The following is an 11,088-nucleotide window of genomic DNA, read 5'->3' as shown; positions in this document are numbered from 1 at the left end:
GAATCCGCGGCCCGGGACCTGGGCAGCGTCGAGTGGGCGCAGCTGGCCAGATGTGCGGCCACCTGCGGCCTCGGGGAATCAGCTGCTGCAGGCACGGGGCTGGGTCACACCAACTTCCTTCAGATCTCTGTATTTTCCGTTTGTGTTAGCATTCACACGGCATAAGCTTTACCCCGTGGCAAACTGGACATAAGCTCCAGGCCCAGCCGTCGGTCACTGTGGGCAGCAAGCTGTCCTCTTCTGGCAACATGCCGGCACGCTAGCGCACTGCAAGTCCCGGAGAAGGAGGTGGTGCGGACAGTGTGAAGCCCTCAGTCCCATAGATCTCTGTATTTTCCGTTTGTGTTAGCATTCACACGGCATAAGCTTTACCCCGTGGCAAACTGGACATAAGCTCCAGGCCCAGCCGTCGGTCACTGTGGGCAGCAAGCTGTCCTCTTCTGGCAACATGCCGGCACGCTAGCGCACTGCAAGTCCCGGAGAAGGAGGTGGTGCGGACAGTGTGAAGCCCTCAGTCCCATAGACCTGAATTCTCTCAAGCAGGTACAGGGGTAATGCAGGAAACCAGCCTGCTGAAAAAGAATACCTAACAGGAGGGTACAAATGGAGATTTAAGAGGAGACACAGAAGATTTTTGAATGACAAAGAGCCCTCGGCTCACTTCAGTTTTTCTCAATTTAGGCGAGGGAGCAAGCAATAAGGTTAATGGAATTGTGTCGCTTACCACTGAGCTCCACCTCCAGCCTTTAGCTACCAAGAATGACACAGCTTCAAGTGTGAGTGTACAAATACCCGTTTGAGTCTCGGCTCTCCATTCTTCCGGATGCATACCGAGGAGTCCCACTGCTGGGTCGTGTGGTAACGGTGTGCTTTGTTTTCTGAGCCCTTCTCACACTGTCTCCCATGGTGATGGTACACGTTTACGTTCCTGTTAGTAACGCAGATCCTGGATTCCATCCCCAGTGCTAACAACCAAAACAACAACAAAAGCAAATTCTCACATCCCATGCTCGTTTTTCTGTGTGTTCTTAGGCATTTTGAGACATTCTACACACAGACCCCTGTCTCCGTCTACGGCTTGTCTTATAGGTTGCATAGCATGTTTCTTGCCATAGAGAAGACTTATTTATTTATTTATGCAGAGCTGGGGCTTGAACCCACAGCCTCCTGCGTGCAAAGCTGAGCTGTAGCCCAGACCTTGATTTTTATTTTAGATTTTTTTTTTTTTTTTTTTGGTACCGGGGATCGAACTCAGGTCCTTGTGCTTGCAAGGCAGGCACCGGGACCACTGAGTTAAATCCCAGGCCCCGTGATTTTTCATTTTAATGAAAAGTTGTATCTTTTCATTTATTGATTTGTTTCCTTGTTTGTTGGTGTGAGACAGGGTCTCACTGTGTATGCCAGGTTGGCCTCGAACTTGCAGTGATCCTCTTGCCTCAGCCTCTGGAGTGCCCCGGGCTGAGAGGCCTTTGTGCTCTGCACACTTCCCGCCTTGTGAAGAGAACTTTCCCTGGTTCCAACAGCACACAGCTTGCCCAGTTCCTTCCCCCACCCCACCACTAGCATCATTGTTTCCCTGATCCCAGTTCATCTGGAATTTATTTGCAGGCTGCTTCACAATAGCGATCGGCTTTATTTCTTCCATACGGATGGCCTTGTCTCCCACCGGATGATGGCAGAGTGGCTCAGTCTCCTCCCCCCGGAACACCCCATGCCCAGCTCCTGGGCCTGGCTCGAGCCAGTCCCGCTGTTGTGCTTTTCTCTGGGACTGCTGTAGAGGAGCTGGTGAAAGCACTGCCGGCCAGAAGTGGAGCTCAGGCAAGGTTTTATCTTCCTTTCTCTCTTTCTCAAAGAGAGCCTGCCTGACAGCCAGAATCCCCTTAGCAGGCCCAGGCCCCAGGCCCCAGTCTCTGGCCTCCAGACTCTGGGCCTTCGAGGCTGCCAGGGAGATCACAGCCACCCCTGGAGGCTCTGGTGATGTTGCCTTTGCAGGAAGGCTTAGGGGTGGGGCTGGAGTACTCAGCTCCTATAGCGTGGCTCCTGCAGGGCTGGCATCAGCGGCTGGCCAGGATCTGGAGTCTCCTGGGTGACTCAGACCTGACATTAAACCTGCCTGACTCCTGTGAGTCTGGCAGGACTCAGTTTCTTGCCTTCGTTCATTTGTTTGTTGTTTATTTATTTATTTGAGGCAAGTTCTCACTATGTAGCTCAGGCTGGCCTTGAACACAAAGAGATCCTCCTGCCTCAGGCTCCCAAGTGCTGGGATGACGGACATGCGCCCCTTTGCCCAGCTGTCACAGCTACCTTGCAGTCCATCTGGCTTCCATGGTGATTCCGTGTATTGTTTTTACATGTCCAAAGAACATTATCCAGCAAACTGTCAAGGTGTCTCTGGTTTGAAAAGGCCAAGAAGCCCTGTCACAAAGGAGACAGGGGACCCAGCTTCCCAGAGCACAGCAGATGCCTCTGTGTGGGACACAGAGAGGAGGGGACAGGGACAGAGGTGGCTGGAGCTACTGGGATGCAGTCTGGGGTGCAGGGATTAACTGCCAGAAGGGAACCTCCCCACAGGGAAGGGGCTGAATGCGGAGGCAGACAGCACCAGGAGCAGAGGGTGCTTGGCCTGGTGGCTTCTATTTTCTGGGCCAGTGGGTGTGAGGAGGGAGAGGTCTCAGGGCCCTGGGTGCAGCCAGCTGAGGTGTCCTGGCCGTGCCGGAGGACAGTGCTGAATGCCCTGGACAGAGGTAGAGGGCGACAGGGGCCAGTTCCAGTGGTCCAGGAGGTGAAGGAGTGAAGATCAAGGGGGGAAAGTGAGCAGAGCAGGAAGACTAGTCAGTCAGGAGAGGAGACTGGGAGAAGGAGGAGGAGGCGGGGAGACAGAGGCCAGTGGACCTAGCTGGCCCTTGTGACACACACTTGTCATCCCTGTGCTCTGGGACACTGAGGCAGGAGGATCTCGACTTTGAGTCCAGCCTGGACAATTTAGGGACTTAGTAGGACCCTGTCTCAAAACTAAAATAGAGGCTGGGGCATGTAGCTCAGAGCCAAGGCTGTAGAGTGCTTGCCTGGTGCGCACAAAACCCTGGGTTTGGTTCTCAGTTTCAGTGCCCCGCTGCCCCCGAGACACACACACACACTCACATAAGGACCCAGGTGAAATCGCACGTATGTGTTAAGTGTGTGTTACACGTGTACACATGCATATCCTGCCTCTCGGCTTCCTCCTCCTGCAGCCTCAATGGTCTCAGACGCTCTTGGAGTCCTGCTGGAGCTATCCTCCAGCTCGGTGAGGAGCGGATACCAGGGAGCCCTGGGGAGACCGTGATCCTGCCCTCTCCTCGCTCAGAGAGCTCAGGCTGCTGGTCACTTCCTGTACTCACCGGAAGTCGAGAGTCCTCCGGGGTGGGATCAGCGTGTCTTCATCTCACCTTCCCCATTCCACAGCTCCCACCTTCGGTGCCTGACTAGAAATGTTGCGGGGGACAGAAAAAATATGTCACACTCTGGTGGCCTTTGCTTTGGTAATGCAGGCCCCACTCTCGCTGAACAAGTAACTGGCATATACCAAAAGAAGACAGAAAGAAAGGAAAAGCTGCAGAACTTCTAGGTAAGTTTAGAAGGTTATAGGGTATAAAGTCCGTATGTATGTAACAATTTGCATTTTGTTTGTTTTTTTTGTGTGTGTTTTGTTTTGTGTGGTTTTTTTTTGGTACTGGGGATCGAACTGGAGTCCATGCGCTTGCGAGGCAGGTGGCAGAACAACTAAGCTAAATCCCCGGCCCGTTTGTTTTTTTGAGACAGGGACTCACTATATACTTCAGGCTGGCCTCAAACTCTCAGGGATCCTTGTGCCTCAGCCTCCTGAGGTGGGATTACAGGTGTGTGACACCAGGCCCGGTTCCCCTGTTCCACCTTTGTAGTTTAGACTATGGAAAATTGAACTCACAGAGGGACACTCATTCCGTGGACCCTGAGCACCCACGCTGGGGGACACCCTGCTGATCCAGTGGCTGGGCCTTGTGAGACTGCTTAGTTGTGCAGAAGTAGAGGCAGCTGTAGAGGACGTCAGTGCCAGTGGACAGAAAATGCCATAGCCTCTGAGGAGGACGCTGTTACCCTGGAGACAGGGTCTGGCCATGAAGGTGGCAGTGTTCTCTGAAGTGTCCTCCTGAGGACTGGCTCTAGGAGGCCCCAGACACTGATGTGGACGGGCATGAGGGTGAAGGCAGTGAAGGGACAGAGCAACAGACGGGCAGAGGATGAACAGAGGCACAGGGGCAGCCCAATGGACCCAGTTCTCTTTTTTTTTTGGACGGGGTCTTGCTCTGCAGTTCAGGCTGCCTTGAACTTACTTGTGGCAATCCTCCTGCCTCAGCCTCCAAAGTACTGGGATGACAGGTGTGTACCACCATGCCCAGCTTGACCCAGTCCTTTCCATCTGCTGTTTCAAGGGGACAAGGTGAGCACCTGCATCACTGCTTGCCCGGGCCAGGTTCATGGGTGGGGCATGTGGGGCAGTGCAGAGGAGTGGTGGCCTTCTTATTTGTGATGAGCTTGTGCCTGAGGCTGGAGGACAGGGGACACCAGTACCTGGCCTGGACCTCAGACGCTAGGTTGGCCAACATTATTATTATCATGATTTTGACAGGAAGTCTCATTATGTTACCCCAAGCTGATCCCAACCTCCTGGGCTCAGGCAATCCTCCTGCCTCAGCCTCCCAAGTGGCTGAAACTACAGGTTTGTATCACCACACCTGGCTCAGTTAACAAAAAAAAAAATTTTTTTTCCAGTACTGGGGATTGAATTTAGTACCTTGCACTTGCCAGGCAGGCGCAGTGCCACTGAGCTAAATCCCTGGCCTAGACTTTTTGTTGTTGTTATTACTGGAACTGAACCCAGGGCCTTCACACTGAGCTATACTGCCAGCCTTTCTTCTGTTTTCTGAGCCAGGGTCTTGCTTAGTTGCCTAGTTTGGACTCAACCTTGGATCCTCCTGCCTCAGCCTTCCTGAGTGCAGTGATTATAGGCGAGCACCATCACACCCAGTCTGGCCTTCTTTAGCCTCTTGACTCAAACTCTATTCCATTCTTCTTCATGATCCTTGGATCCTCACCTGCCGCTGGTGCTCCGGGGTTCACTTCCCACCTTGGAGCCCAGCAGGTGGGATACATGGGACCAGAAGCTGAAGTGGAGAGTGAGTCTCAGGCAGCTTGTCTCAGGGCTCAGGAGCCCCAGGACAGGTGGGAAAATTGGACCCTCGGTGAGGCCCGGGCCAGGATGGGAGCCGGTCTGCAGGGCCTGGCGGGGTCTGGGCTGGCGGAGCCCGAGCTCCCTCCTGGTGACTGCTGCCTGGCAACCCCAGATGCCCCTCCTCCCGCCTCTGGCCTCCTGCCTCTGGCCTCGTGTGCCCCTGCCAGCTCCTCTGCCATCGCCAGGTTGTCCTGAAGGAACATGTGCCCCTGGTGACCTCGCTGGACGCCGTGGGTGGCGTTGCAGTGATGCCAGCCCTTCTGCCCCCTGTGCCCTCTGTCCGAGGCGAGCAGCTGTTCCCAGATCCGGCTCGGGACTCGTGGCTGGCGCTGGATCTCGGAGGGAGAAGGACGTGTGGGCACAGAGCTACTTCCGTGTAGGTGACGGCACCTCATGGGTCGTGTCCGAGGGGACAGCCACTGAGGGCTATGTATCAGAAATTCAAGTGCATCGAGCCATTTGATTCCTCGTACCTTGAGGGCTTCAGTGGAAGAATCTCAGCTGTCTTCACTTACGTCAGGCACAAAGGACTCTTATTTATTTACTTATATTGTTTTTGAGAAAAAAATAGATTTATTTATTTATTTTATTTTTTTCCCTACACAGGTCAGGCTGGCTTCAAACCCACAGTGATTCACCTGCCTCAGCCTCCCAGAGTGCCGGGATGACAGGCATGCGTTAGGAATTTTACAAAATCATTTCTAGCTGGGCCTAGTGGTGCACACCTGTCATCCCGGCACTCTGGGAGGCTGAAGCAGGAGGATCACAAATTCAAGCCCACCCTGGGCAGTGTAATGACTTAGGGAGACCCTGTCTCAAAATAAAAAATAAAAAAGGGGCTCAGGTGGTAGATCAGAATGAAGGTCTTGGGTTCAAGACTCCGTACTGAGAAGAAAGAGGGAGGAATCTTTCTTTTCCTGTTGATTCAATATTTGTGCCGTGAACTCAGTCTGAGTCTTTCCATGCTGCTGCTGGGCACCTTTGGGATCTGTTGGCACTAAGCCACGTGGCCCTTCTGGCCTTTTCATTTTTGGTCCTGGGGATTGAACCCAGGTTGATCTACTATGGAGCTCCATTCCCAGCCCTTATTATTTGAGGCAGGGTCTCACCACGTCGTCCAGGCTGTCCTTGAACTTGCAATCTCCCTGCCTCAGCCTCCAGAGGGGCTGGGATGACAGGCTTGGCTTCCTTCTTGCTTTGTGTCATTTTCCTACCCCTTCTCTCCTTAGCAGGATGACAGCACTGCCGCTGATCGCTTTTCATGTCCCTAGAATCCCTGCCCTTCTGTCTCAGATGTGCGAGTCCAGGAGCCTGTGCATAGGAGCAGAGGCCGAGCATGGAGCATGGGGCCAGCTGTCCGGGGTGCGTCCTGTGTTGGGTGTGTCTGTGGTCTTCCCATCCCCGGTGAGCCCTGGGTGGCTTTGGCCTGACCGAGTTTGGAGCAGGATGGACAGATGGACAGATAGCCAGTCTGCATGGGCAGCGTGGAGCGGCTTCCTGCTGAGGATCTGGCACCGCCGGAATCTTCACCCTGCAGCACACAGTGCCCTCCTCTTGCAGTCCACAGTGTGTGTCCGCTGGCCATTGCCGAGTGTCCCCTAGGACTCCCCTCTCCAGGGTTTGCAGCCCGCTCTGACTTCGGACTCGTGAGACCTTTGGTTTCCTCACTGCAGAAATTGGGCTGCAACAGTTCCTCTCCAAGTGGGGATGGGGGTGCACACCTGTAATCTCAGCATTCTGGGAGGCTGAGGCAGGAGAATCACAAGTTGAGACCAATCTGGGCAATTAGGTGACATAGTGAGAGCCTGTCTTGAAATACAAAATAAAAATGAAGGGCTGGGGACATAGCTCAGTGCAAAGGCCCCAGGTTCAATTCTTAGTATCAGTTAAAAAGAAAGAGGGCTGGGGATTTAGCTCAGCAGTTCCACTGCCTGCCTTGCAAGCACAAGGAGCAGAGTTCGATCCCCAGTCCCAAAAAGAAAGAGCTAGGCGGTGCACACCTGAACCCCAGCATAGGGTAGGGGAGCTTAGGCTGGCCCCGAACTCCTGACCATCCTCCTGCCTCAGGCACCCAAGTACTGGGATCATAGGCATGCACCACCACACCCACCACTACACTTGTTTTTGGTTTGTTTGTTTGTTTGTTTTTTGAGACAGGGTCTCACTATGTAGTTGAGACTTACCTGTAACTCACTATGTAGCCCAGGCTGGTCTCGAACTCAGTGATCCTCCTGCCTCAGCCTCCCGAGTGCTAGGATTAAAGGCATGCCCCACCAAGCCTGGCTCTTACACTTGTTTTTTAAGCAACCAAAACTATACTGTTTCCTACAGTTTATTTTATTTTATTTATTTATTTCTTTGGTGGTACCGGGGGTTGAACTCAGGTCCTTGTACATGCTAGGCAGGCCTCAGAGCCACTGAACTAAGTCCCCAGCTGTCTCCTATAGCTGTTCAGGAGCAGACATCCATAAGATAGAATGGCTTAGTCCTCACCTTTGAGTGTCAGGTTCTTCTCTTTTTGCTGGCTACCTTATTGTCATTAATCATCTGTGAGCTCTTTTCTCTTTCCTGATATGAGGGCCAGATCCCAGAGCCTTGTAGATGCTAGGCAAGTGTTTTACCACTCAGCTACATCCTCAGCCCCCCACCCACTTTTTTTTTGTTTTTTTGAGACTATGTAGTTCAGACTGCCCTGGAATTCGCTGTGTAGCCCACACTGGTCTCAAATTGACAGTGATCCTCCTGCCTCAGCCTCCTGAGCGCTGGGATTACAGGGGTGTGCCACCACGCCCGGCCATCCTCGGCCCATTTAAAATTGTTTTAATTTTAGAAAATTTGAAACAGTCTTGCTAAATTGCCAAATTGTCCAGGTTGGGCTCACACTTCGAATCCTCCTGCCTCCACTTCCCAGAGTGCCATGATTACAGGTGTGTGCCACGGTGCCCACCTGGTTCTCTGGAGACAGGGTCTTAACTCTGTTACACAGTAACAGTTGGCAGGGTGTCACCTGCTGTGGTAGGCAGAACTGTGAGAAGGGTGGCCTTCAACTGCTGGGCTCAAAGGATCTTTCTGCCTCAGCCTCCCGAGTAGCTAGGACTACAGGTGCATGGTACCGTGCCAGACTTTTGGTCTGCATTTCTAAAAGGTGCTTATTTGCATGGGCAGATGTCCAGCAGGGCTTCATTTGATCCTGATCACACACACATATGGCCTTCGGATTGTCTAGGCACTCTGTGCTGTTTTTAATTTAGGGGGCCCAGGTGGCCCAGCTTCCCTAGGGCTGAGCAAAGGTAGCATTTTCCAGTCTCCAAACCACATCAGAGAGGACCTGAGGGACATGTGCTGTTGGGTTACCACAGGATGAGCCAGGGACATCCTAGTCACCCCCTGGTGGCTCTGGAGGCAGCGGGGCAGGCTGTTCTCTTGGCTCCCCAGTCAGGGAGACAAAGGATCAAGAGAGGGGCCTGGGGAGGGGGTCCCTGCAGGGGAGGGTGGAGGCTGTGGCTTCCCAGGTAGCTTGCTTCTGTCTGCAGGGCAGTGATTAGGCCCCAGAGTCTAATTGAAACTTGTGAAGTGATGAGGGAGCAGAGGAGAATGCCAATTTAAAATGTGTCTGCTCAGCTCGGCCTAGTGGCGCATACCTGTCATTCCATCTACTCGGAGGCTGAGGCAGGAAGATTGAACTTTCCAGGGCAGCCTGGGCAACCTAGCAATTCAGTGATACCCTGTCTCAAAATAAAAAAATAAAAAGGGCTGGGGGTGGAGCTCAGTGCAAAAGCCTTAAGTTCAATCCTCCGTAGTGGGAAAAAAAAAATCCGCAGTTTCCAAAGTTGTGGTCCCTAAGTGTCACGTCCCGTGCTCACCCTTCTCGAGGGGGAGCCTTGTGCTCCAGCTCCTCTCAGGGTCCCTGTGGCTGCTGCCTGCAGTCCCGGGAGCATCACCGCTCTGTGGCTGCTTCTGTCCTTGTTTGTCTGTTGCTGGTATGAGTGCTCTGTCTCTTCCCAGTTTCTTACCCCTTGTCCTGGCAGGGACAGTCCCAGTGGCGGATTACAGTGCCCATCCAAGGGCCCCTCTGCTCACAGGGGGAGCGCTGTGGTGAGGCAGGAGGAAGCGGGGGCCGGGCCAGGCCAGGGGGGCCCAAGTGCGTGATCTGCTTCTCACCAGTCCGTGCTGTTCCTGCGTAACCCTAGCCAGCATCTGCCACGAGGGCTGCAGGAGCTTCCTGCACCAGGCCTCCACCCCGAGCTGAGTCCGCCACCTGTCTCCTGTCCCCGGACCTCTGAAGGCAGGCGCAGGTCACCAGCTGCCCATCTTAGGTGACAGCCTCGCTGCAGGGGAACAGAATTGCATGGGGGTTCTCCTGCGGCCAGAGGCAGGGTGCCATCGTCCCCTGGCCACCATAGGCTCAGCTGGTGGCTCCAGAGACCCCGGAAATGGGACAACTCCGCGCCAGCCTGTGAGCAGCACAGGACGCAGCAGAGTGCAGGAGTCTGAAAGCCAGCTGCTAGGGGCAGACCAGGGGTCGACTCCGACTGCAGCTTCCAAGCTAGGCGACTTGGTAAATTAATCATTCTTGGTTTCGTCTCCTCTATGAAGAGCTTGATGGACTGAAGATGTAGGCCAGCAGTAGAGCTTTTGCCTAGGGTGCATGAGGACCTGGGCCTGGAACCCGAACCACCAAGAAAAAAAATTATTTTTTTTGAGACAGGGTCTTGCTATGCAGCCCAGGCTGGCCTTGACCACATAGTGATCCTCCTGCTTCAGCCTCCCGAGAACTGGGATCCCAAGTGTGTACCACTGTAGCTGGGTATCATTTCTGTGCCATCTTTACCTTTGGAATATAGAAGAGCCTCCTATGGCCTTAGCCTGGTGAACCTTTCAATGATACCAACAGCTGTAGGTTCCCACCACTTGAGCAGGAGAACGTGCTCGGCCTCTGGATCCTGTAAGTTCACTGCTTCCCTGCAGGCTTTCCCCGGAAGTGGAAGGTGCTGACTGTCAGCAGAGACACTGAGAGCACAGCCACAAGCCACGGTCGGCCCAGGTGCCCTGGCTTTGGCTTCGGGCTCCTCACACAAAGCTGAGACTCCAGCCACTGGAATGAGGCTCTCTGGTCGGGATCCCCAGGCCCACTGGTGCCACAGCCAAGGAGCCGGAAGGCCCTGGTGCTGACCTGAAGGTGGGGTGGTGGTGCAGCAGTCAGCAGGGATGCACGGCTGGCAGGATGTCACCTGACCAGAAATGGCCGGACAGAGGACCACGGCTGTGGGCCTTCTCACGGAAGGAGGAGTTGGGTGGCCGTCTGCTCAGAGCCGAGGTGCTGGCTGTGGGGAGGACCCAGACGTCAGGGACAGAGACACACATAACGTCTCCCAGACTCTGAAGCCTCAAAAGAGACGATGACTCGATTTCTACCCAGTGCTTTATTAAGGATGTCTTAGGAGACGGAAACACAAGGGCACCGGACATACGACAGCCATGGGTGTGACATCCACGTGCTCCCCAATCTGTACTTGGAGAGGGTAAGGCAGGCAGGTGGGGTCCGTGGCCGCTCACTGCTCCTGGGTGCCCCAGGAGATGTAGTCGGGCCGCGTGGCTGCGTGGTACTCGTCGATGAGCTGCTGCACGATCTCGCGGGACGTGTCCATCTCGTCGAAGTTGTCCTTGAAGATGTCCTCCTTGCGGAACTGCTCCATGAAGGCCTCGCGCTTCCGAAGCTTGTCAAACTGGCGACAGGTGCGCTCAAAGAGCTGGGCATGGGGAGCAGGAGTCAGGGAGGCTGAGGAGCGGCGCACAGGGAGGGCGGGAGCGTGGGAGGGACTGGCTGGGAGCGGCGG

At 54.3% G+C, this 11,088-nt stretch overlaps 1 protein-coding gene across 1 annotated transcript in view; it reads right to left on the bottom strand.

The window, feature by feature from the left end:
* Nucleotides 1–10,655: 10,655 nt before the first annotated feature.
* Tubg1 (tubulin gamma 1) overlaps nt 10,656–11,088 on the bottom strand; it is a 4,759-nt gene continuing 4,326 nt past the window's right edge. The window contains exon 9 of the mRNA XM_033763134.1: nt 10,656–11,075. Within this exon, the coding sequence (XP_033619025.1) occupies nt 10,804–11,075 (272 nt within the window). The 3' untranslated portion in view covers nt 10,656–10,803. The remainder of the gene's footprint in view (nt 11,076–11,088) is intronic.

This window comes from Fukomys damarensis, unplaced genomic scaffold (genome assembly GCF_012274545.1).
Source record: "Fukomys damarensis isolate Sample0158 unplaced genomic scaffold, DMR_v1.0_HiC HiC_scaffold_13, whole genome shotgun sequence".
In the NCBI taxonomy this organism is placed as follows: domain Eukaryota; kingdom Metazoa; phylum Chordata; class Mammalia; order Rodentia; family Bathyergidae; genus Fukomys; species Fukomys damarensis.
This window is presented reverse-complemented; position numbering and strand designations above follow the sequence as displayed.